The following is a 26,955-nucleotide window of genomic DNA, read 5'->3' as shown; positions in this document are numbered from 1 at the left end:
CACGCGCGCGGCCGCAGCCCCGCCGCTGCCGCTTGGTCACCCCGAGCCTTGCGCTGCTGCCCTTCCCCACTTTGCCCGCTCCTTCATCTGAATGGGAAGTTGGGGAACATGGACGGGGTCGTGCTGGCGTGGATCGCTGTCTTCTGGCTAACAGGTAGGAGTCGTTTTCTCCCCAGGCGAATAACTTTATGTATATTCCCTCGGTGCTCCGGTTCCCACCCCACCCCACCCCACCCCCATTCCCCCCCTGGCTGGGCTTAAAGCTGCTTAGCAGGCCGGCGGTAAGTGGGGGAGGGGGCTGTGTGTGTGTGTGTGTGTGTGTGTGTGTGTGTGTGTTAGAATGATGGAGGAGGCGGGGAGAATCCCGATTACAAGTGAGACGGATCGAGATGCAGGTGTTTGACTCATTAGGATTTTTTTTTTTTCTTGTGCATTTCCTTTTCCACACAACGGTTCTCTCTTGGTCTTATGCCGAGTTTGTAATGCTGTGGGTCCTGGGAAGAGCCTGGCTAGGGAGAAAGAAAGCTCGGAGGAGACCGATTAATTAACAGAACTGGTCTTGTGGAGGTGAGGGGTAGAGGAGTGTCTCTTGAATTCCTTCCGTAGAGAAGCCAGGAGAGCCAGCGGCATTCTCTCTGTGGCTCTGGGGGTGCAGTGGGGCGCATGAGGAAGGAGATGGGGACGGAGGCTTGATTGGTTGTGGAGTTTAGGGCCTTTCTCTGTCTCTCTCTGTCTCTCTGTCTCTCTCTCTCTCTCTTGCTTGGTACAATTTGGGGAGTGGTCTCACAGTGGAGAAGAGCGAGCCTTCTTCCCCCCAATAAACAGGCCCCAATAAAGATAAATTGCAGAGATATTCAGAGGGTAGAGCTTCTCCTCAGCATTAAAGTCACTTCCTCTAGCTGGGTCCTCTGTGTTTCCCCCTGCCTTTTAGGGAACTTTCTCCCCACCCCCCTGGGGTCTGGAGAGGCTCAGGTTCCTAGCACGGTGTCTCACACGAAGATCCTGCGAGGTTAAGGGGCCGGTGGCTAGCCCTGAGAGATTCACAAAGTAGCCTTGCTTGGGTGGGGGTGGGGATGGGTAGGAAGGTTCAGGTAGTTTGGAAGCGGTTGAGACCAAGATTCCAAGCAAGGTGGAGATGGACTGATGGAGGAAAGGAACAAGAGATCAGAAAGGTTGTGAGGACTGGATGCGGGCAGTGAAGGGCAGGGGAGAAAACAGAAAATAGCACCAAAAAAAAAAAAAAAAAAGTTCTGTTCCCTTTGGGGGCACCACTCAGATTTGGAAAACTCAAGTCAATAGGGTAAGGGGAACAAGTTTAAAATATCCAAGTTAAATCATTGGAAGAGAATAAAATATATTTAAGAAGAAAAGCAAAAACTCCTTTTCCCTTAGCTGTAGAGTAAGATTACTGATTGCCTCAATTTTTTTTTCCCCCTGTTCCAAACGAAGGGCCCCTAACACTGGCTCTGCCCCCTGCTGGCTTTCCGTTTGGGGGAGCAGGGCACGCCAGCAGAGTTAGCCTCTTCTCTTGGCTGTTCTGAGTTCATCCCTCCCACATTATTCAAATATGAATCATCTCTGATTTCAGGGTTTGGCTGAGCCATGTCTCCCCACTCCCCTGGCCTCCAGTGCCTTCCACCTCCACCCTCACTGATTCTGAATGTCCTTAATTTGCCTCTACTTCTACGTTATCATACTGGAAGGAACTTGGGCCTGGAGCCTGTATCACCACCTCCCCAAGGTCAGCTAGGTATCCTGGGGGGGGGGGGGGTGCTCTGAGTCACAGATGGTCTTGCAGATACCCAGGGATGTGCCCGAGAAAAGCACGCTAGGGATTGGCAGGGAGTGGGAGCAGAAGGCGAACATATATCCAGGCCTTGCTAGATGGCCGACAGCTTTTTATGAGATGGAGTCATATCACTGGAAGGGGTCACAGGCTGTCTAGTTCAGCCCTCTCAGTTTACAGGAATGGAGGTCCAGAGAGGTGACAGGCACACAGCAAATCTGTGATGCAGCAGGGACTAGAACCCAGTTCTCCAAGCCTCAGGCCAGTCCTATTTGCACTCTCCTAAGCTGCTGCCTCTCTGGTGTTTCTGTTTGTTCGGTTGTTGGTGGTGGTTGTTGTAGGATGTTTTGTTTTGTGCTTCTTTTGAGGGGAGTCGCTGCTTTGTCCGTGCCTTCTTTGCTCTGTACCTGGGGAGGCCGCCACCTGCCAGGAGGCAGGCAACAGGTTAGTTGTTAGGGCCATCTCAGCTGTCACATGGCTGGGCGGCTGTGCTCTGCACGGGAGGCTGGCTCTGGAGATCCCGTGGACCCCGCAGGCGTCCCCGGATCCCAGCTTCTGCTTCCCCGTCATCCCATCGGGCTGTCAGTTGTGCCTCTGGACCGGCTGCCTCTCAGCCTCAGCAAAGCAGAGGAGCTAAGGATGGCGGCTGGGGAGGGGGGGGAAGCCAAGGATGAGACGGGGATTCAGACTCCTCGTTCACAGAGAAGCCAGGAGAGGAAAGGTGAGAAATCTCAGTCCGGCCCAATCAATGGATTTTCTCTTAAGGGGGTGGTACAAAGGGAGGGAGAGAGGAAAGGACAGATTAAAAATGAGTCAGAGAGCATAGGGAAAAACACATTCATTCTCCTCTCCCTCCCTTTCTCCTCCCCCACTTTCTCTTCCCTTCCTCCCTCCCTCCTCCCCTGTTTCTTTTAATGCAGGCTGAGCAATTTCTAATCAACACTTTAGTTTTTTTTCCCCTCAGTCTCTAGCAGCTCCTTCCTTGTCTTTCATTGCTGAAATTCTGCTGTATATTTAGCCTCATGATTTCTTATTGTCATTGCGATGCTGCTTCCTGTAATAGATGGTTGTTGTTTTGAACCAAACGCAATGCTTATCAGCTGTTATTCTAGCAACAGGTGCCATCTAGCAGTAGGACCTGAAGGAGGGTTCACTCGGTCTTTGTTCCTGAATGTGGATGGTGGCGTTTTCCTCCTTTCCTGGCAGCAGAAGCTGTGAGAAACGCTGGCGCCGTGTCCACTCCGCGAACACACTCCCATGCGGGGAGCGGGTGACGACGGGTTTTCCTGGAGGCTTCTGCGCCTCCCTGTGATGAAGATTGCTCGCTCTATTAGCATTTCTTTTGGTTGCCTTCTGGCTTTACTCGTTCATTCATTCATTCACTCATCCATCCATCCATCCATTCATTCCTTCAGCCATCCTCCAGGCACGGTTTCCTGTGCTTTGTAAGGGTTCCAGTAGGTGCTGAGGATGAAGAGAGAAAAGACACAGTCCTTGTCCTCAAAGAGTAGTCAGTCTGGTCGGTGACTCAAGCGAGCTTTCCAGTGATTTTGATGTGGAAGCAGAAGGTCCCCTGGTGAGAACCGTGGCCACACGGGCGCGAGGGGAGCGTGGCAGAGGCACACCCAAGCCGCACCTGAAGTGGATCCGACGGCGGAGGCCTGGAAAGAACTCCCAGAAGAGGTGGTGGCCGCGGGAGACACGTGTTCCCGCATGTCAGTCAGCTGCGGAGTTCCGGCCACGTGCGGGCGCCGTGCCGGGGTTACGAAAATGAATGAGACACAGCCCTGCCTCCCAGCACCCGCCGGCGGGTGGCCGGACACGGGTTATGGAGTGGCCTGTGCTAAAGCAGTAATGGAGCTCTGCACCCAGTGCTGTGGGGGTGCTTCCAGGCGGCTCCTCGCCCAGCCTGGAGGGGGCCGGAGGCATCCAGGAGCGGTTGTTACCTGGTGTGGTTGGCGTTCAGGCAGATACCCGGTGCCTTTTTTAGGAGAGGCTTGGATACGGAGAGTTAAGGCGGGGATTAGCCCTGGAGAAGGAAGAGTGGCTTCCGGAGACTGCTGACCCCTCCGCTTCCATGATCTCCTTTCCTGTCCTGCACTCCTTTCGGTTTCTCTCCCTCCTCTGTTCTCCTTTCTCCTGGGGGAAGAGACCTCGCTCTTACCAGAGCATCTTCTTTCAAACTCCTTATCACAGCTCTCCCCATTCCCCTCCATCACCCCCCGCCAGAGGCTGCCCTCTGGACCAGAACAGGGCGGCTTGTTTGGGTGTCACGCCCTTTAGATTTTACACTCACGTGACTCTGTGGGTTGGCTGGTTTTTGCAGACTTGGAATTGTTAGTACTCGTAGTCTTAGTGCAAGTACTTGGTGCTCAGTACAGTGTTCGTAGTTTTGGGACCAGGGCTCGGTTGGTGGATGGAACCTTGACCTGGAAGTTAAGGATTGGGTTCCAGTCCTGCCTGCTCCACAGATTGACTATGTAAACCGTGGGATCTGGGTCTCATAACCTGGTGAATGAGATGACTTCTGAGGTCACTTTCAGCTCTAAGATCCTATGATGTAGAATCTTTTCTCCATGTAACTTTGATGAGTTGGAAGTCACAACTGAAGAGTGACAGGTCCAGTCTTCCTTTTGTAATTCACCCAGGGAAGAGCCACCAGCGAGCTCCAGTTTCTTCAGCCTTTCCCTGATCACGAACGATTGGAATGAAAGACACCAGCCTGGGAGGGAGAGCTCTTGCTAGGATTTTCAGAGAAATGGATGGGGTAGCACCCAGTGCTTGGTGGATAGGAGAGGGTCCACTCTGAACTATTAAATGTGGTCAGATTGGGAACTGGCAAAGCAAGCCAAGCACTGTGGACCAGGTGGGATGAATCCTCCTAGAGCCAATATGGCCCTAGAATGTCCCTTCTAGTCTCAACTTTCTGTTCCAGGACCCACTCACCTCCTCACTTCTTTCGACATTTTAGCTTTAATGCCTCCTTTTCTCCAATCAAGAATATAAAGAGAGGCATAATGTGATGGTTGTTCTTGTTTGTTTACATGCTATCATGCTTTTCGGTATGTTAAATGGCTTTCATATACATTATGCCTTTCGATCATTCTAAGTAAGAATGGCTGATATTACTTGCCTCTACTTAAGAAGACAAAGACTCAGAATAAGTGACTTGTCCAAGTCCGTGGTATCTTATTGATCCAAAAAATAAGAAACAGTGACACTGACTTGATACGACTTGGTTGTTTCAAGTGCCTGAATCCAAGTGAAACATTCTTTTCTGCTTACAGTGGGTCGGAGTAGAACTCTTGATTTAAGTGAACATACGTGGGGTCTGTTATGGGGCACTGGGTAGTGAGGCTCAGAGTTCATGGAACTCAAGGAAATATGGCAGGGACTAGTGATAAAGAAAGCATTTAGCTTTTCCACTTCAATTCTAAGATCTAAAGTAAGTGAGAAGTGCTCCAGTGAGGCCCAGAGAGCAGAGGATGTGACCCAGGGACAGCAGATAACTGCTGGTATATCAGAGCCCATCCGGGACTAGGGGCTGGGGCTCTGCACCCGGGAGCTGCCCAGGATGTAGCTGGGGCGTGTGCACACTTGAAATTTTGGTCTTCAAGATAGTTTTTGGCTCTCTGAAAGTGAAAGAAGGCATTTTGGGTGACTAGTGTTCTTTATGGGCCAAGAAACAAAGAAGAAGTCAGAAGAACATGCTGCTTCCTGTTCTCCTGCAGTGTCTTCCCCGAATCAGGAGTAGAACCCTCATTCAGCTGGGATCCTGCATCGTCACTCCTCCATGCCCTCGGCTCATCAGGAGGCAGACCCAGAGGCAGTGCAGGGAGAGGGATTAGATTCAAACTGACCTGGATTTGAATACCAGCTTAATATTTCACCTTATTTTCTTTGGCTTGAAAGTGGGAAATTAACTTACGTTATAGGGCTGTTGTGATGATTAAAATGGAATTATGTAAAACTCCCAGCACGATGCGTGGTACACAGTAGGTCCTCAATTACGAATTATGAACCCCAAATAGGCATATCAGCCAGCATTTTGATACAGCAGGGAGCAACCTCCAAATCTCAGTAGCTCGTACGAGCAGACATTTGCCCCTGCTCATATTACACGGGAGCTGAAGTCAGCTACGAATTGGCTAGAATTGGTGGACTTGGCTCAGTTGCAAATGTCTTATTGTTCCAAGACCCGGGATGAAGAAGCAGCCACTAGCTGGGCCTGCCGTTGTCATGGTGGAGGGCTCAAGAGGGTAGGGGGAGGGCCTAGAGTGACCAGAGCCAAAGCATGCATCTGCCCTTTAAGTTTCTGCTTGGACGTGTCTCATGGCCTTACGTGTCTTACGTACTTATGTTCCATTGGCCAATGCAAGTCCTTGGAAAAGCCCATGGTTTTTGAAGTGTTACTCTGCCTACAGGGAACAATGCAAGAGTCCAGAGGGAAAACGAATTGGGAATAATAAATAAGACGATCTATTAACTGGGTTAAATCATTCAGCAAATGTGTCGAGTACCTACTATGTAGCAGAGTGTTTAAAAGGCTGCAGGAGAGAGTTTGTCATTTCATGGCAGGGACCACTGAATAGGAAATTCTTAGGCAATGCGATGTCATCCTCTCGGGTACTGTGACTGCAGTAAGAGCAAGAGGAGACTCCTAGAAGAAGTGATAGCCGAGCAAGTTTGGAGGGATAAGGAAGAATTACTAGGGGAAAAGTGGGATGGGAGAAGGGGAACTTGCAGAGGGAGCAGCCATGTGCAAAAAAGACAAGAAGCAGGGAGGACCTGATGCTGAACATTACAAATATTCCAGTGTGGTCGGGGAATTTGGTGCTGCAGGAGGGATGAAGGAGAACGACCCCCTCTGAAATGGGGCCAGTTGTCCCTTCTACTCCTGAAGTGGCCGGAAGGGGTCGTTAAAAGGGTCAGAGCAAGGGAGTGCCCCAAACAGACGTACATTTTAGAAATACCATTTGGACCTCAGTGCGGAGAGTGGGTTAGTCACAGAGTCACAGAGTGGGTTAGTCACAGAGTGACTAGACATGGAGGAGTGGCGGTGGCGTGGTTGGATGTGCAGGGTGAAGGGGCAGGAGTGTCAAAGATGGCCTTCGGGTTTGTGGCTTGGGATCGCTGGGGATGCCATTTGTGGGCCTGAACTAATACAGGAGGAGAAACATGTCAGGGAGGGAGATAAAGTTTCACTATTTTGCGTTTCATTAAAGTAGAGTCTAAGCTGCCCGAACAAAGAGACTCTAAAATATAATAACTCACACAGAATAATTCCTTTCTCTCCCCTGTAATAATCCAGGCCCAGTGGGGGTGAATTTGCCATTCCCCACATGTAGCTGCCAAGACCGCTCCAGTGACAGGCATTCTCAGCCAGTTGGAGCAAGGAAAGCAGAGGGCCAGGCAGGCAGCTTGTCTTTAGAAAGGTAACCCAGAAGTTGCACAGATCACTTCTCCTCATCTACCTTCATCCTGAACATATGGCCACATTAGCTACAGAGAAGCCAGGAAGCATAGTATTTGGCTGGCTTGGCTGGCTAGATTAAGCCCTGAGAAATTCCATTACTGACGGAGGGGGACCCTTAGTGTCTCCCTCTATAGAGTGACAAGTTGGAGGTGCTTGTGTAACATCCACCCGGAGAATGAGGTTGTGTCGTTGGGTCTGGAGCTCAGGTGAGAGTCTAGACATGGAAATACAGATAACGAGGTGGTATAGGTGGTTCAGAACTTTCTTATAGGAGTTTTCTCTGTCCAAATGGCCGGCCCATGTCAGAAATCTGACCCACCCAAATGAACCAGGACACTTTCCAAAGTACCTCTGCCTTGCAGGCTAGGGACTGACCTCTTTTAGTGCAGCTTTGGTCCTGTTGGAACAGCAGGTAGGCCAGCTAGACATTACCCAGGAGCTCATTTCAGATCTCTGGAAGACAAGGCAAATCAGACAGAAAAGAGATAGGCTTCTGGCTCTCATCTGCACAGTGGCGGCCGAGAATGGGAAAGCGTGGCTCAGTTGGACACAGAGAACGTACGCTTAATGAATGGCAAGTTCTGTGTGCACAAGTACAGCGTTATTGGCAGCAGATAATAAGCAGGCCATGAGCAAAGCCTACTTGAGCCAGGGCAGCACTGGCATTCACCATAACCCCGTGGAAGACGGGGAGCTATTGCTGCCTTTGAGGACTACCAGGGAGAAAATACACAAGAATGCTGTCACATTTTTAAAGTCTCCAAATGGCACATCTGGTCACCCTAACGCTGAAGTGGATCAAGCAATCAGGTGTCATGAGAGCAAACAAGAGAAACTGATCCTGGCCAATTGAGGCAGGAAAGGAGTTAGGAGGAAGCTGATTAACTTGCAGAACCCGTGGGAAAGCTGCATAATTGGGCTTAGATATTAGGCAAATACCAAGGGAATGTCTGCTATTCTTTGTAAAGCCTTTTTGTTTTATTTTTTAACCCAAGTACATCAGGAAGATGATGGATTGTTCCTATTTTTTTAGGGGAAAAAAAGACCCAAGCTGACTTGTCTTTTCCTTTAAACCTTGAGCCTGCAGGGCAGCATTTCTCCAAATACTTTGCTCCCATCCTGGCAACGCCACTGAGGGATGGACAAGCTTTATTTCCTCTTCTGGACTATGGACCAAACCTAGAGGAGATGCGTGGATACTTTGTACTCATCTCCTACACCTAGGAAACCCGCCCGTGGCAGGCAGTATCTTAAGAAATTGGGACAATATGTTGAAAGCGTGAAGGCAAAAGATAACTTTCTTTTTTTTTTTTTAATTTTTTTTCAACGTTTTTTATTTATTTTTGGGACAGAGAGAGACAGAGCATGAACGGGGGAGGGGCAGAGAGAGAGGGAGACACAGAATCGGAAACAGGCTCCAGGCTCCGAGCCATCGGCCCAGAGCCTGACGCGGGGCTCGAACTCACGGACCGCGAGATCGTGACCTGGCTGAAGTCGGACGCTTAACCGACTGCGCCACCCAGGCGCCCCAAACTTTCTTAAATAAGATCTAACGTGAAGGCAGGAGAAGGAAGATTTGTACTGTCATACGGAATGAAGCAAAACCTTAGGAGTCTGACGGCCAAGGTGTGCTGGGCAACGGGTGATTCTGAGGTCAGAATCCCACTTCTGGAACTTCAAGGACGGATGAGCTTTATACGAACTTTCTAAAGATGCAAATCCCCACAATGAAGATTGTCCATGACCTTCAGCAGCAATCTTTGTTTCTCTAAGAGGGGACTGTGCTTCTTGAGCTGCCTCCCAAAGATGCTGGCAGGAATAGCTTACCAACTAACTAGTGGGGAAAAGGAACTTGCTTTGGAAAAAAATGAAACGGCTAAAATAAGAACAGCTTTGCTTCAGATACTGCTTTTGTTATTCTCGCAAGAACACGGTTTGTCACGTCTGGAATCCTTTCCTTTCCATGAGAATTGGGGCAGGACCTTGTTTGGCCGCATGAAGGGAGGCATTGTCTTTACTTGGAGCTGATCTTCCCTGGCCTAGTGACTAGCTGAGGTGGGTGGGGGCTGCTCTCTGAGCCGTCGAGCATCACTCTACTTTTAGGCAGCTTTTCTAGTTATTGGCCAGAATCCATTCTCTGTGCTGGGGGTGGGTCGCTCCTTCATTTATTCTTTCATCCGTTGATTCATTCCGCGTTGTGTGAGCTTTAGCCATATTCTGTGGCTTTGCTACATACTGTGGATACAGGGTCAACCAAATCCTGGTTCCTGCCCCCAGGGAGCCTAGAGTTAGAAATTAACTTTGTATTGAATTTCTCAAGATCAGGGACTGGTCTTTCAAATCAATTTTGCCAGAACTTAACAGAGTGTTTTCAAACAGACTTTTGATTGAATTTGAGTTTGATAGGCAAGGGGAGTTTCTCTGTTGATCAGGGGCGCAATGACAACTGCCAGCATGGTCTGGTGGTCTAAGAATGAAGATTCCCTCCTCTGCAAATGTAGAAAAACACATAATCTCCAATCCTCACCTGTGATCCTCAGTGTGCTATTTGCTGCTCTCAGTCAGGAATCCTAAATTTTACTGATGCCTTCTATAAAGGATGATTCCTTACCTTACTTCGCTTCTTTTGCTATCTTTTGCTATCTTCCCTAACCTTTTCTCTCCAGTGTTCTGAAATACTTGCTTTCACTTGTAGGATGAAACACAGATTCTTTCCTTACCTCTATAAATCTCTTTATCAGACACCGAAACAGCAGTCCCTTATGGTGTCGCCAGTGCCTGGACTCGGAGGCCCATCTTTCCCATTGTGCCAACGTATGCATGACCCAATGCTTCCCTCTCTCTGGCTCGCAGGGACTCCTTCAGTTACATGCTCTGGTGTTTCCCCAGCGAAAGGAATAACATACGTATAGCTAGAGAATGGAAAATGTTTTAGTATGTCTGGAGTGTGCTTGGGGCCAAATCACATTGAAGACCCTATATGCCGTGTCTAGGCATTCGGGTCTTATCCCGGAAGGAAAGGGGAATCAATGGAAATCTTGAAGCAGGGAGCAGATATGATTGGATATGTCTTTAAAAAAACAACTCTAGATTTAAAAAAAAAAAAAATGTGGAGAGTGTATTTGGCCAGAAGTAGGGAGACCACGTAGGAGGCAATTATAAAACTGAGGAGGTAATGAGACCTATGTGAAGTGATGCTCAAGAGCTTTGGAGCCCGTCAGCCTGGGTTCATATCTGACTGTTCCTTGCTAACTCTGAGATGTTAGGGAAGATACATACATTCTCTGAGAAACAGGTTCATCGTGTATAAAATGAACATAATAACAACTATAGAATTTTTTGAGAGAATTCATTAAGATACTACATGAATAATGCATAGCACAATTTCGGACACACAGTAAGCATTTCATAATTATTATTTAGTAGGAGGAATAGAAACCTAATTGAAGGGGGTGATGGCGGCAATAGAGAAGGGTCAAATTTGAGACATGTTTAGATTTAGTGACCAACCAAATGTATTCGGGGACGGAGAGGAAATCATCAAAGCTATGATTTCTATCCGAGGTGATAGGATGGGGGTATACTGGCGGAGGAGCTAGAGAGAGAGGAAGGACTGCTCTAGAAGCAAGGAGTGGGAAAAGAGATGATGAGTGGGGTTAGACATGTTGAATTTGAAGTATCTGTTAAAACATGCAGATGAGGCTTCAGAGAGCTGAGGGTCTGAGACTTAAATGATAGTTGGAACCGTGGGAGGGAATAAGATTTCTCAGATCAAATGCACGGGTGAACACCACGAAGAGGCTGACCATTTTTAATTTATTTACCTGGCATGCAAAGATATTCTTATTAGCCTGTGTAGACTCCAGCGTAAGGAGTACTAGGTTTTGGCATCTGACAAATAGTGAAATAGAAAAAACTCTGTGGGAAGTAGGACCAAAGCTCAGGACGCTAACCTTACCCCAGGGCAGATCTCTTGGAAATGAGAACCAGAGGGAGGGTATTGCCAGGCCGTATCTCAGTGCCCATGGGGAACTATCAATCTTAGTTTTCGCCCCAGTTACATACTCTCTCTGGGGGGCCTGATCTGGTGGTAGGAATGGAGATCCCATATGAGAGGTATTTTTCCAAGTTGGGTGGTCAGCCACATGGTTTCAGATTTGGTTCAGTCATGTGTCAGGGGGAGAGGAAACAGTACTCAATCCTCTGGAGAAGGGGCTAGTATCGTGGCCCAGGTAAACAGACTGGAGCCTAGAGTAAGGTCTCAGTCCCAGTTGGGCAAATGGATTGCAAATCAGGAGGAGACCGTCTAAGATAAACACAGGTTGAGAAGGAGATGGTACGTAGTGGGTATAAGGAATCCAAGCCCTCACCCAGAATTCAGGGTTAGGGCCAGAAGAGCAATTCCAGACCCCACTAGAGTGGGTTGGGGTTCCTAAAGGCAGGCTCAAGACTCGGGTGGCATTCATCCTACAGTTTGAAGTTCATAGAGCTAAAGCAGGGATTGGCATTTCCATCTTTCTTCACTCTTAAGGTCCTTAAAGATCCGATAAACTGGGATTTACTTGAGATTTTTCGTCCTGTCTTCTCCAGTTGTCCAGATGTATCCTTAGCTGAGAGTTCCAGGGTTCCTATTATACCTGCACAGGAACACACAGGGTTACCCTCCACTTCTGATTTCCAGGAGGTGCCTGTGTGACTGTGCAGTGATGAGTAAACCCAGGCACTGTCACTGTTCAACTCCTAATTACCTATTCTAGCGTTCCCGTGCAGTTTCTGCACACTCTGCCCTCTACGCACTTAGCATCTCCCGTCTTCGTATCTGTGCTCACCCAGCTCTAGGTTCATAGCTTCCCAGAAGTCAATAGACTGTGCTTGACAGGAGCACCAGCTACATTTATTGAGTGTTTGCCATATACCATGCTGTCCTAAGTACTTGGGTTCAAATTTCATTTAGCCTTCGGTCAATTCCATAAGGTAGTTATAATTATCCTGGTTTTACCAGTGAGGAAACTAAAATTGGTGAGTTGAGAAATTTGCTGTAGGTCATGCAGCCAGGAAGGGGTAGAGCTTGGACTCTAATTTAGGACTGGATTCCAAAATCCATGACTCTCGCTCTCATGCTGTAAAATGGTAGGTGTTTCTCAGAATGTATTCCTGATTCTTTGGAGCATGGATTTATATTGTATGTCCTGGAATGAACGGAGAACCAACTAGACTACATTAATAATTAAGGGAGTCCAATAGCTTGGTCAAATGGCTAATCTTGTTAACAGAGAACAGAGCTGTAAAGGAGGTTATTCTTAGTAATCGCCTAACTCTCTCACAAACAAACAAACAAAACCACAAAACCCTGACCAAACAAACAAACAAAAAAATGTACAATACTTTTATTTAGCAACACTTTTATACAACACTTTGTCTGCCTTCTTTGCTGGTTTTATTTATCCTAGAAAGGCTAGGAAATGTGATTTCCCAGGTATAGCCTGAAGTGATAGCAGAGAAGAAAGGCGGTGTGGTCAAGTACAAAGTGTTGTACTGGGAACAATGCCTGTGATTGGTTATTCAGCCTCAACCACTGCTAACCGAAGTCCCTTCACCTCTCTGTCCCATTTTTGGAGAACTGGAAAATTGGAGTGTGAATAGGGATTTGGAGAAGAATTACAAGGTTACAAATTAACGCAATGGAATTTCAGGAGAAATTGTAAAGAAACTTCTTTTCCCACGCCAGCTCTGTGAGTTAGAGAGCAGTGGAATTAGCCACATCAACATTTGGCGTGGTGGAAGGAAGCAATGGAGCCTAGAAACTGAGATTCTTCGGTGAGCTTCCATATTGGCATTATTTGCCCCTGGATGAGGCTGATGTACATAGTCTGGTGGTCATCAAGCCTGTTGGTGGCGGACGTTCAAGGAGATTCAGGAGCCTCAGTGTGGGAGGTGAGAGAGAAAGCAGGAAAGGTGAGGGAGGATTAGTGTTTGAGATCTACCACTGCAGGACATGGTCACAGTCCTCTGCGGTAGGGTCTCCCCCGGACAGGTGCCCGGTGACGTAATGCTTGTTAACAACCCTGTGAGTAAGCATTATGAGTACTATCTATTTGATTCCACTGCTATTTTACTATACCGTGCTATCTATGACACATGTAAGCGTCTTCTCTGCAAAGTCTTAGAAATTCCTGTAGTGATAGTCATTCATGTGCGCGCACGTTCCTTCACTTATTCTATAGCACTTGGTAGGTTCAAAACACTACGATTTGGTGAATCTCAAACACTCTGTTGTACTCACTTCCTCATGTTCACAGAATGCGGAAAATGTTTTCTCCCCAGAAGAACTTAGAACCTGGTTTTTCATAGCGAGAGGTGCTGGTCTGGAACTCCGAAGACAGGAGCCCGAGTGTGGTATTTTGCCTTTGTTGAGGGTCCTTGCATAGGAGACACTCATAGGTAAATTAAGTGTATGTTGGAACCGTGAGGGTGAGTGTGCTTTCCAGATGTCATTTTGAACACTGGCAGGAATAAAGGACAGAAGGCGCCCCGCGGAAACTATTCCTTCCTCGCGTGCCTCAAGTCCACTGTAGTTCTAGGGTCTCAAGCTCCCAGCAGCTGACTTGGCAGACTCCTTCCTGGACTTAATTCAGAGCGTCTTTATCATGTCTTTCTGTTCATATTCCCTTCTCTGCCTCTCATCATCATTCTGTTTCTGCTTCTACGTTAGATCTAGGTAGAAACTCCTGATTCTCTCATTGAACTGAGAAAGTTAAGTTCTCTTTGCTTGGAATTTCTAGATCTCACCATTAAGTTAATAGAGACCTTTTGCCTCTCAAATACTCCCCTGGTCTTCCATTCACTGAAATCTCCCTCTCTTTCTTGGACAAAGCCTCAGGCTCTATCTTTTCGCCACTTAAACTTCTCGTCTGCTTTCAAGCGTTCAATCTCCCTTTTCTAAAAAATTTATTTTGAGCGACAGAGAAAGAGAGGGAGACAGCATGCGCAGCAGGGCAGATAGAGGGGGAGAGAGGGAATCCCAAGTAGGCTCTGTGCTGTCAGCATGGAGCCTGACGTGGGGCTCAAACCCACAAACTGTGAGATCCTGACCTGAGCTGAAATCAAGAGTTGCACGCTCAATCGACTGAGCCACCCAGGTACCCTTCTCTCCACCCCCCCCTTTTTTTTTTTGATGAACCTTCAAAGCTTTTGAACTTAGTCTACTGCTTTTGATCTGAAAATCTTCATTTCTCTTAAAGCTTTCATTTCCCTTCATCTCTGTCCCCTTTGCTAACTTATCATCTGGAAGGGAAGTCACTTCCTCCTGAAGTTATACTTCCCAGCTTCATTGTTTTTATTTATCAAATATTAGTTGAGCACCTATGGGGTTCACAAGCCAGGACAGTAAGATAAGACACATTCCTTACCTGACAAATCTGATGGGGGTGACAGGCATGAAAAGAAATTCTTGCAAAGTAATTATAAGAAGTGTCTAGAGGTGCGCCTGGGTGGCTCTGTCGGTTAAGCGTCCGACTTCGGCTCAGGTCACGATCTCGCGGTCCGTAAGTTCGAGCCCCGCGTCAGGCTCTGTGCTGACAGCTCAGAGCCTGGAGCCTGTTTCAGATTCTGTGTCTCCCTCTCTCTCTGACCCTCCCCTGTTCATGCTCTGTCTCTCTCTGTCTCAAAAATTAATAAACGTTAAAAAAAATTAAAAAAAAAAAGTGTCTAGAAAAGGATGCTGGGATTCTGATGGCACAAAGGAGGAAGTGATGAATGGACTGAGGGTCAGCGAAGACTTACAGAAAGCCTTTGACCTGGGCTTTGAAGGGTGGAAAACAGCTTCCCAAAGAAAGAAGTGAGGAGAAAGCATTCCAGAAACTAGGAGCTTCATGTGCAAAGACCCAGAGGTGTGAGATAGCATGTCCCACCTGGGGAAACTGTTAGCTTGTTTGGTTGTTCCTGGAAGCTGGTACTCAAATAAAGGTGCCACTACAAGTGAGGCTGAGGAGGTAAGAAGAACTAGATGATGAAGGACCTTACATCTTTTCCAGGTGCTTTGGGTTCTATCCTGAAGGCCAGGGAGGTTGAGTGAAGGGTTCTAAGAAGGAGAGCCACAGCAGCCAGATTTAGAAAGACTGCTTGAATTATAACAAGGAGAATGGATGGCATGTGGGCAGTGGCCGGCGGGGAGATGAGACGAGATTATTGTAATATTATAAGCAAGAAATCAAAAGGGCACCAACAAAACCAATGGTAGTGAGGTCAAAGAGGAGGGAAGAAATATTAAAGATGTTAAGAGATCAAATGGACATGGCTTCGTGACCGACTGGATATCGGGAGTGAGGGCAGGTTTCTGGACAATGCAGCCAGATGGGATGATGCCGTTAACTGTGATGGGGAAGGCGAGGAGGGACAGATCAGGGAGGTGAGGTGGAAAGGCGCGACTGTGTGATGGGAGGTAAGGTCCAGGGTGTGGATACCACTTGGACATGTTCATTGTGTTTTGCAGCCATGGCTGATGGCCTTCAAGTCACAGTGCCTGACAAGAAGAAGGTGGCCATGCTCTTCCAGCCCACCGTGCTTCGCTGCCACTTCTCCACGTCTTCCCATCAGCCTGCCGTCGTGCAGTGGAAGTTCAAGTCCTACTGCCAGGATCGCATGGGGGAATCCCTGGGCATGTCCTCTCCCCGGGCCCAGTCTCTCAGCAAAAGAAACCTGGAGTGGGACCCCTACTTGGATTGTTTAGACAGCAGGAGGACTGTTCGAGTGGTAGCTTCCAAACAGGGCTCGACCGTCACCCTGGGAGACTTCTACAGGGGCAGAGAGATCACGATTGTGCATGGTAATGATGCCTCCGCTTGGAATCCAGGAATGGAAGGGAGATTAGTTCCACCCTCCCCCACACAAGGGGATGCCAGCGTCTCAGCCTTGCAACCCCTCAAGATTTTGATTTTATGGGAGATGGAAGCAATCAAGAAGCTTAGCGAATTACTTAATGGGACAGTGAGTGTAGAAAGTGTAAAGGGTGTGGTATCTAGGACAGACACAGAGATGAGCTTTGGAAATAGTCTTTCCCGGTCCCGACCTCTAGTCTGAGGAGCTTGTTATCAGAACTGAATTGAAACAGATTCTAGTGAAAGAATATTCTCAAAACCTTACACCTTGGCATTAGCGTTTACGGCCCATTCCCAAACTCAGAAAACACACTTCCCTAGGAAGTTGCTCTGCTGGGAGAAGGGATGAATGCATCAAGTTACAGAGCCGGGTAGATGCCATGGTCCAAGCCCCAGGTAGTTCTGCATCAATTCTACCCTTCCTTCTGCCCCCTAAAGCTTTGGACAAGAAAAGGGCCTAAGAGTCTGACGTGACCTGTGAATTCTGAAGAACTCCTGTGAAGCCAGCCCATTTGTGGGAGTCCAGGGTAATTCTGGAATGTATCTGGCTTTCAGGGGCCTCTGCAGATCTGGTTGGTTGCAAGCAGTCATCTATTCCCAAAACTGAACTGGCCCTAGACCAGTTTCTGGGGACACACTAAGTGTCTCACCTTAGGGACGCTATTGTTTGCTATTGGGTTTTTGTTTGTTTGTTTGAAATAAAGCAAACATCTCGTCAGCTGCCATCTAAGTGGAGAAGTAGACCTGTAAACAATCCAGGAGGGCCCTTCTCTCACCCTCTAGTGTTCAGTGTTTTCCTTTCAGGGGGCAGTTTTAGGACTGGGCACTTCTTTTTGTGATCACAGATGCTGATCTTCAAATTGGAAAACTCATGTGGGGAGACAGCGGACTCTATTACTGTATTATCACTACCCCTGATGACCTGGAGGGCAAAAACGAGGACTCGGCAGAATTGCTGGTGTTGGGTAAGTGAAAAGCATCAGCAGCACCTGTGTCTTCGACCGCCTCACTTCTCCCTCCATATCCCAGCAGGTGCACACGCAGGCTTTATCGTTTGTGTGCAAACTGGTTTTAGTACATGTTCTCTGTGAGCAGTAGACGTTATTGTATCTTGTTTCTTGGAGGCTGTGCCCCACTCCCTTTTTTTAGCATTGTCCTGAGTGTTTCTTCTGCTTTCTTAGAGTTGTTTTTCCCTCCTTTCCACTCGTGTACCTTTAGCCCTGATTTCTCTTTGCTCTTATGCTTTACTTACCTTTTTATACGCTAAGTGTTGAAGAAAATGCCAGAGGCTTTTGAAGCAGAATAGAGACAATTGAGAGAGAAGGATTTGTTGGTGAGTCAGGATCTCCTGAGACATGGGGGATCGTTTCCCATTCAGTTACAGACACTTAGGACAATCATGAGGAGGGGTGGCTGTAAACTAGAGAGTTTAACAATAAAATGTCCAGGTGAAAAGAACCATCAGAGAGTCTGCTAGTGTTTATTGGAAGGCAGATGTCTTGAAACCTAAAAGGGTCTGAGTCATTCTCAAAGCAAATATATCTAGTCCTTATTAATATTAATTTGTTCATAAATGAAAACTCACTATTCTTGGCGACTTTTCTAGTGGATTGGAGGAGTGTTAGTGGGAGATGACCTCCTTGTGATGAAACTGAAAATTGAGCACATATTTCATGTTCTGTAAGTGTTGGCTGAACAAGAAAATTAGAGTAAAATATACAGAAATTGAGAAAAGAAAATACATTAATTGTAGGAGAAAAATTCAAGCAGTTTTTAAAAGAAATGACATTTTTTGTAGTTTCAAAGAACCCAGGTGATAATGATTTTTAGGAATGTTTAAGGGTGCTTTCTTTTAAAGGCAAGTGAGGTTGAAGGTTAATTTTTACCCTGTGTGGGAAGCTCAGTGCCTAGGGAGAAAGTTGAGTTTGCTATTTAGGGTTTTTAGTTTTACTCTATTATGACTGCTTGCCTTTGGCAAATCAACTGTTTTGCAGCCTTACTTTCACGGTTTATAAAATGGATAATTTATTAATAATTCACCCTCTAATTAATGATAACCCCTATTAAAGGGTTGACTTAATTCAAATACATATTCCTTGGGTCTAATATATAAAGCGTAGCTGCTGCGGTTTGTAAAAGAATGGAATCCAGATACACAAAAGGAAGTAAAGTAAAAAGGCTTAGATTCACATTGTAAAAGAATGCGGGGAAATCAGATTTGGGATCTGCTGTGACTCTGTAGATCAGAGGGGAATAGAAAGATAAATTTCTGCCCAATCACACAACTCTAATGGCCAAGTTTGAAGGAACAAGTGGCTCATTGAACCTGCAATTAGCTAATTGTGGACACAGTTATTTGGCTAGTGCAGCCATTTGCAGAGAAGTAATTGCCTGTGCAGGAAAATGAGGCCAGGTAAAAACCACTTTAAATCATTTGTTCCCAGTTCTGCAAACGTGGGGAAACAAATAGAGTGGGAAAGCCTTGTCATCTGAGGATGTGCGGCAAGTATAGGAAGGGCATTTCCCTGGATCGAAATATACGGTCGCTAGGGGGACGATGCGGTCTGTCCGGAGGACAGAAAGAGGTGGGTGAGAGAAAGGCTCAGCTGAAAATGGTCACCAATGATGAGAGAAAAGATGAAGAACAGAAATCCGTGTCCCTCCAAAAAGAACAGTAAAAGAAAACTGGGGAGCCTGCAGATGAACTCATCACAGGAGAAGGAGCTTATCTGTGAGATGAGCAGATACATGCTGGGGTTCTCGCAGGGGAGAAACATACCCTTCTGCTGTGCTCCACATTAATTAGAAATGCTCAGAGTGTGATATATTTGCCATGTAAACTTTTTTTTAATGTTTATTTATTTTTGAGACAGAGAGAGACAGAGCATGCGTGGGGGAGGGTCAGAGAGAGAGGGAGACACAGAATCTGAAGCAGGCTCCGGGCTCTGAGCTGTCAGCACAGAGCCCGACGCGGGGCTCGAACTCACAGACCGTGAGATCACGACCTGAGCCGAAGTCGGTCGTTTAACCGACTGAGCCACCCAGGCGCCCCTAATTTGCTGTGTATAAACTTTTTAGGACAATACTAGTTGTGATGTTCATTGAAAGAAGTTATTTGGAAATCTGTGAGAACTTTCTGGCCACATAAACTACTGTATTTACTTTCCAGATGCAAAATTCGGAGTCGTCTTTATCTTGACACCCTATAGAGAATGAGTCAAAATATTGTCGCGGTTTCTAAAATTCTAATTATTTGGTTGTTACATCCTGCGGGCCTGATTGTTAGGTATTCCTTTTATGTGAGCCCAGGAGAGCAACCTGATGTCTGAGGTCAATCTCAAGGAGTCATGAAATCCTCAGGGATAATATAACTGGGTCCACAGATTGCTAATTACAACCTCCATGAGCCACTGGTTCAGTCATTGAATTTTAATGAGGAATGGTTGGTTGGGAGGAGCTGAGAGGGTTTGATCTAATGAAGGCGGACTGGGAAAGGGATTATGGGAAGCATGTCCACATATCAGAGGTGAAATTGTACAGAAGAGGGACTGGAAGCTTTGCGTGGCTGGGTAGAACTGGAACCAGGAGTAGAGGTTACCAGGGGCAGGAATCCATCTCAGTATGAAGAAACAACTCATAGCCACTGGAGACGTCTACAGATGGAGTAAGTATTCTGAGGAACAGTGATTTCTTCGTCCCAAGAGGGCGAAAAATTTCTTACGAGTTGTTATAAATGAGACATTTATGTATAGGAAATGGTGTGTAGGTAACTTTTGAGCTTCATTTCAATTTTAAAATTTTGGACTGAAAAGTAGATAGATATGAGGGATGTGACTACCTTGACAAATGAGCAGATGGCCTCCCAGGACTTCAGTCCTCGTGACAGAGATAGAAGGGGTACAGGTTGGTTACAAGACTGTACAGGGTGATGCTCATTCACAAGGAAGCCACAGAGAATAGGCTGTGGTCTTTTGCAGTAGGTCAGGGTCAAAAGGACCAATCCCATGAGAATGAGGAGAGACTATTGATGGTGCCTGGAAAGAGTTGAAAGTAGCTTTCCTTGGAGATGGTCACAAAGTGGGGAGCAGAAAGCTGGTTGGAATTTCAGATGACCAATCAGTAAGGAGAGATGAGTTGAAGGGGTCAATTAGAGGCAAAGTTGAGTTTATTTTTCTCACCATACTCACAAAGGTGAAGGTGGGAAAGTTGACGGAGCACAGTTGTGAAGCGGCTTCTATGTCAGACCAAGAAGTTTGGACTTCATCCTGAAGACTTTGGGGATCCGGTAAAGAAATACTAAGAAGGATGAAGTGAGATTTTGGGGTCAAAACTATAATTAGCAGCAGTGTAGACAGCGCAAAAGGAATGCTGGAACAGAAGGATGGGCCCTGGGAGTGCTGCAGCAGTGGGGATGAAAGCATAGGAGATTCTGAACCAGAGCAGTGAATTGAGAACAACACAGAAGCATTTCTGAGGTGGAAGGTGATGGGTCTTGGTGACTAATGTATAAAAGGAGAGGAGAGAGCGGGAGGAGTCAAAAGGATACCATGATCTCTAGCTAGCTGGGTAGGCAGGTGTTCCATCAACTAAGAGAGGACGCAGGTTGGAAACCAGGTTGGGGGGGGGGGCAGGAGAATGACTTTGGTTCTCGACGAGTTGAACGAAGCTTCTCAGTAGCACTGGACCATGTCGTCTTCAGATATAGGACCAACTCTCATTTGTCTTCATATCTGTAATGCCCCGCAGAGTGTCAGGTATAAAGAGGCTGGTGTGAATGTTTTTTTTGTTTTTAGTGATAAACAGGCAGAATCTGTACCTGATACTTGATGCTTCTTAAACATTAGCCAGTGCTGAGTATATATTTGTTGCTTTATAAAGGGTCAGTGCAATCAATGCGTACAGTCCCCAGTGAGATAACATGGTTTAATCTCACTGGTCATCATTCTTCATCTGGCTGTTGAAATCGTTACTGGTGACAGATCCATCAGGGATGTGGTTGAAAGCGACGGAGGCGAGCAACTTCCGCGGGAAAAGAATTTGTTGGAAGGGTATCATAACTGAAAGGAAGCCTGGAACGTCTCTGAAAAGGATAGTATGTGAGGGTGACGCTTGTTAGTTTCTGTAAAAACACCCCCCAGTCACACCTCCCTTCTTACTACAGAAGTCTATTACTTCCTCTTGTCCTAGTCAATTGTGGGTTAGGAGACTCACCTGGGTAGCTCCCTTCCAGGTGGTGGAGTGGGACTCTAAGCTTCTCCCTTGTTTGGCTCAGCTGTACCGGAAACATTTACTCTCAGCTGCTTGGGAAGAGAGAGTGAGAAAGGTCACGTGAGACTTTTCTGCTGCCAGGTCTGGCGGTGACATGGGTCACTTACGCTGTTACTTTGTATTTCCCCAGGAAAAAAGTAAAAGTCTTTTTTAGTGAACACAGCACAGTCCTTGTGGTGCCAGAGATGCTCTAGGGTCTACGTAGCAAGAATTAATAGAAAATGTCTTTAGGGCTCCATAGCCAGAAAAAAAAAAAAAATCAATTCAATTGTTTTTTTCTGGTTTTGCATTTTCCAGCTCAAGAATCAGTTTCAGGAGAGAGTCTAGTCGGCCCAGTTTGGACAGGTGTCCAGTGCTTAGCTTTGGGAGACCAGGGGCTCTTGGCGGCTCGTCCATCCAGATATGGAGAAGAATTAATTCCCCAAAGTAAACTGAGGCACTGTTACAAAAGAAGAATGGATGTGAGATGCCAAAAAAAAAAAAAAAATGTCCACCAAAGTAATACCATTACTCTGTCTGATACTAATATTAACATACATTTCCTAATGATACTAATATTAACATACACTGATAATAATTTGTAGTTCACAAATTTCTTCTATAATGACCATGTAATAAGGTAGGATAGCAGGTATTATTTTCCTCATTTTCTAAATGAAGAAATTAACGTTCAGGTTTTATAACAATCATCCCAGAAAAAAAAACAAAAAACAAACAGTGTTGATGATCAAACCTAAATGTTTAAAAAATGTTTTTAAATGTTTATTTATTTATTTTTGAGAGAGAGAGAGAGAGAGAGAGAAAGAGAGCACCCAAGAAGGGTAGGGGCAGAGAGAGAGAATACCAAGCAGGCTCCGTGCTGTCAGCACAGAGCCCGATGCAGGGCTTGAATTCATGAACATGACCTGAGCAGAAATCAAGAGTTGGCCACTTAACTGACTGAGCCACTCAGGCACTGCCCCCCCCCCTTTTAAAAAAATGTTTTTTTAATGTTCAAACCTAAATGTTTTGATTCCTAGCCTCATTTCTTTCCACAGTACCACATGACCTGTGTATATTAAGAAGCTATAGAATGCTCCCCTGCATAAACCATGTTTTAAAAATTGTGATTGCTGCTTTGAGGTCATGGGCAATCATTTTTACTTGTCCCAGATTAGCTTTCGTATTTCACTTTATTTCTAAGGGCAACTGCCGATAACCATTGACCTAGGCACTCACTTCAAAGGCATAGTTGCCATTGCCTGGATTGCATACCTCTCCCTGAGTGTGACCTCACCCTCCTTTCCCCATACATCTGAACCCTCTACCAATCGCTCTGGATGCTTCTTTCAGAGGTTTCAGAAATATCTGAAGACAAGTGATTCAGAGAAATGGGAGGACAACCGCTGATTCAACATTAAACACAAAAACTATACTGAACGTTCTTTAATCTCTCTTTGATGATTCAGAAAGTAAAGTCATACTGAAGTTGGAAATGCACTTGGTGTTTTGGGTGCTTTGAGATGACTGTGCCAGGTACCTTAGAAACATTTAGATGTTTGGGATCATAGGGCCATACCAGCGGACAGAAGAAGGGAATGTCCAGGAACCTGCCACCCTGAGATTAGACATTGGTCTAAGATCTGTGGCAAGGACAGGATGTTTATAACCTGGAACCATGCCACTATTTGGATAGAAGTAAAGTTCCCTCGGGCAGCTCCAGCTGGCAGGAAAGGACTTCACCATTCAGGAAGGCTCAAGCAGAGAAGTTATTATTTTAAAATCTAAAAGCAGCTCGCCTTGGTCTTACTTCTCTCTACGCACAATATGAGGGCCTGACCCCTTCTTTCTGATGTCCCATGTGGTAGCTTGTTTTTGAAGTGCCTTCAAATAGAAAAATGAGGGAAAGGGCTCCTGTGGAAACATGGGTGGATGAACACTCCTGCTTCTGGACCGAGAATAGAGTAAGAGAACATTACCTAAGGGGTGTTTAGATTAAAGCTAAGGAAGACTTTCCTAATGGTAACTTTTGGAAATTATGGCTGGCGGAGGAAATGACAGAAACTCCCTCTCTGATGAGCTTTCAACATTGAACAGGTTCTCTTGTCTAGAATATTAGGATAAATAAGATCGCTTTCAGAGTCCTGTCTATGATTTTGAGTTATTTAAAAGATCCACAGATTGCTGGGGTGCCTGGGTGGCTCAGTCGGTTGAGCGTCCGACTTCAGCTCAGGTGATGATCTCATGGCTTGTGAGTTCGAGCCCCGCATCAGACTCTTGTGCTGACAGCTCAGAGCCTGGAGTCTGCTTCAGATTCTGTGTCTCCCTCTCCCTCTACCCCTCCCCACTCAGGCTCTGTCTCTCTCTTCTCAAAAATAAATAAAAACATTTAAAAAAATTAAAAAAAAATAGAAGATCCACAGATCGCAAAATTAATTCTCTATATAGGGTGATGCCTAAAATACTGCAGTCTTGTTTTGCTTTAATATTGTTTCCGTTTTAGAAAAAATGATATATGTGTATTGTAAGCATTTCAATCAGAAGAGAAATGTAGAAAAGAAAAAATGTCTCCTAAAATCTCACTATCCACAGCTAATGAATGTATTCTTCAGAACCCTTCTGATTGCAAGGGATAGACACTTAACCTGGCTTAGGGGACTTTTTTGGCTTAGGTAATTGGTAAGTCCAAGTTCAAGTATGTCTATGTTCGGATTACATTGTATTTCGTTTATTTATTTAAAAATTTTTTTTAAGTTTATTTATTTTGAGAGAGAGTGAAAGAGCGCACACAAGCAGGGGAGGGGCAGAGAGAAGGAGAGAATCCCAAGTAGGCCCCATCCCAAGCGCCATCAGAGCAGGGCCTGATGAGGGGCTTGAACCCACAAACTCTGAGATCGTGACCTGAGCCAAGATCAGGAGTCGGACACTTAACTGACTGCATCACTCAGACTCCCCTTATTTATTTATTTTTTAAGTTTTAAATTTTATTTTAGAGAGAGCTCCTGCTTCTGGACTGAGAAGAGGGGAGAGGGGCAGAGAGAGAAGGAGAGAGAAAATCTTAGGCAAGCTCCACATTCAGCACGGAGCCCAATGTGGGGCTTGACCCCACGACCCTGGTGTCAGCCTGGGCTGGTCAAGAGTTGGTCACTCAACTGACTGGGCCCCCCAACTGCCCCCAGATTATATTTTAAAGAATCTCTGTCTCCTCTGGGTTAGCTTAATTCTCAGGCAGGCTCTCCGTTTGGGGCAAAGGTGGCCCCAAGCAGGTCCAGAGTTAAATGGTCTTTAATGCCTTCCATCTCAGGAGGACAAAGTGCCATTCTTCGCAGTGGCAGGCAGAAGTCCTGTTGCTGGGGGTGGCTGTGCTCTGGCAGAGGAGCATACAAACGGGCCACCAGCCCCCATTGAACTGTATGCATTGAAGGGAAAAGGGAAAAGGAGTAGCTTCCTAAAGGGAAATTGGGCAGTTGTTTCCAAATGAAGAAGGCAGGCAAAAACAAACACTGTTAATATTTTGTGGAATTCATCCATTTCGGCTTCTTCACAGGCCAAATGCATTGCTATTCCAGGAAGCCAGAAATAGGTTTGCTCCCAGCAGGTCCTTGTGAGGAGGTGCTAAGTTGGGATTGATTCTTCCCTGTGACGGTAATGCCACAGAGTTACCTTTGTTTTTCTGTCACGCTTCTATTTTTCCTTCCATCTCCTTCTGTGACTTACTCAGAAGTGCAAGCATATATTACCTAGGCAAGGGGTGAAGGAACAGACATACATGAATTTTTATAAAATCAATTTATTCACAACACCGTGCCTGAAATTGTTACTGTGGTCTAAAATAAACCTTGTAGGCTGTTAGTATCTAAAAAAATTCTTTTTAAATGTTTATTTATTTTTGAGAGAGAGAGAGAGAGAGAGAGAGAGAGAGAGCATGAGCAGGGGAGGGGCAGAGAGAGAGGGAGACACAGAATCTGAAGCAGGCCTCAGGCTCTGAGCTGTCAGCACAGAGCCCGGTGTGGGGCTTGAACCCATGAACCGTGAAATCATGACCTGAGCCGAAGTTGAATGCTTAACTGACTGAGCCATCCAGGTGCCCCCAGCCTGTTCGTATTAAGAGGCCATTAAGGGGTGCCTGGCTGGCTCAGTCAGTTAAGTGTCCCACTCTTGGTTTTGGCTCAGGTCATGATCTCATGGTTCATGAGTTCAAGCCCCTTGAGTCCCGTGCTGGGCCCTGTGCTGACAGAGCCAGCTTGGGATTCTCTGTCTCCCTCTCTCTCTTCCTCTTCCCCACTCACACTCCTCTCTCTCTCTCTCTCTCTCCCTCTCACTGCCCCCCTCAAAATAAATAAATAAACATTTAAAAAAAGAAACCATTAAGAACACAATCAGAGGGGCACCTGGGTGGCTCAGTCAGTTATGCGTCTGACTCTCGGTTTCAGCTCAGGTCACTATCTCATGATTTGTGAGTTCGGGCCCCGCATCTGGCTCTGCACCGACAGTGAGGAACGTGCTTGACATTCTCTCTCTCCCTGTCTCTCTCTCTGCCCCTCTCCTGCTCAGCTCACTCTCTCTGTCTCTCTCAAAAATAAATAAACTCAAAAAAAGAAAAAAAAAAAGAACATCATCAGAAATCAGGGAATTCTTGGGAGGGGACATCTCAGAACTTGCCATTGACCTTAGGGATTTGGACAGGTGTTTGTAAGCCTGAGCAGAAATGCTCTAGCACTCACCGCGGTGTCCATGCCGCCTCAGTCTGAATCCTATTGCATTGCCACCCCTGTGACGTTAGTTCTGGCTGTTAAGAAAGGCTACTTGTTGCCAAGGTTCCTCCTCCTCCTTCTCTTCCTCTTTGCCAGCCCCAGCCTGGTGCTGCTAACCAAGGAGATTTGCGGATTAAAAGGGCTTCAGCTCCCAGGGTTCCCATGGCAACAGCCTCCTTGGAGGTCTTTGTTGCTTGCTAAAACTTTGATCTCTCCGAGTGGCTGCTGCTGTTTCTCTCCAAGATTTACAAACAGAAGAAGAGGGAAAAAGAATTGGGGGAGAAGAAAGAAAAAGTTTACTCCTGGCAGAAAGGAGAGAAGGAATTAATTACAGAACCACACTCTAGCCATAAACCTGGGGGTTACTCCTCTGGAACATCTTTGGATTCGGGCTGTGCCCATGTTTTCATTTGTAGACTCAGTTATACCTCAGTTATCTTGGCCGCGCATGAAAGACCTCAAGTGAACTTGATTCTACCAGGGGGGCGGAGCCATCTTTTCTGTCTTCAGTGGACACCTGTGCCTTCAGATATCCAGAAGAGCCAAGATAACCGTGCCAGGTCCCGTGGAAGGAGAGCCAGAGAACTAATGAGAAGTGAGCTCTTTAGTCTTCATCCCCATTGCCTCTTTTCCCAGTTCTCTCTCCTAGCCCTAGCCTGCTCTGCCCTGAGCATACCTCGATGCCTCTGGTGGAAGAACTAGAAAGTTAGCCAGGCATCAACTAGAATATGATTCTGGTTAACGACCATGAATAACAACCATTCTACTGTAGGAGCAGTGGAATGGGGGTGGTGGTTGCTCCAAAGAATTGGGATC

General features: G+C 46.4%; 1 protein-coding gene across 1 annotated transcript in view; it reads left to right on the top strand.

Moving 5' to 3' along the window:
- Positions 1 to 12: 12 nt before the first annotated feature.
- The window catches only part of ILDR2 (immunoglobulin like domain containing receptor 2), a 63,899-nt gene continuing 36,956 nt past the window's right edge, over positions 13 to 26,955 (top strand). Inside the window, exons 1-3 of the mRNA XM_049633863.1 lie at positions 13 to 154; positions 15,754 to 16,086; positions 16,984 to 17,103. Coding sequence (XP_049489820.1) covers positions 109 to 154; positions 15,754 to 16,086; positions 16,984 to 17,103 — 499 coding nt within the window. The 5' untranslated portion in view covers positions 13 to 108. The remainder of the gene's footprint in view (positions 155 to 15,753; positions 16,087 to 16,983; positions 17,104 to 26,955) is intronic.

Source organism: Panthera uncia, chromosome F1 (assembly GCF_023721935.1).
Source record: "Panthera uncia isolate 11264 chromosome F1, Puncia_PCG_1.0, whole genome shotgun sequence".
Lineage (NCBI taxonomy): Eukaryota > Metazoa > Chordata > Mammalia > Carnivora > Felidae > Panthera > Panthera uncia.
Note: the sequence above shows the minus strand (reverse complement) of the source record. Positions and strands in the feature narration are given on the sequence as shown.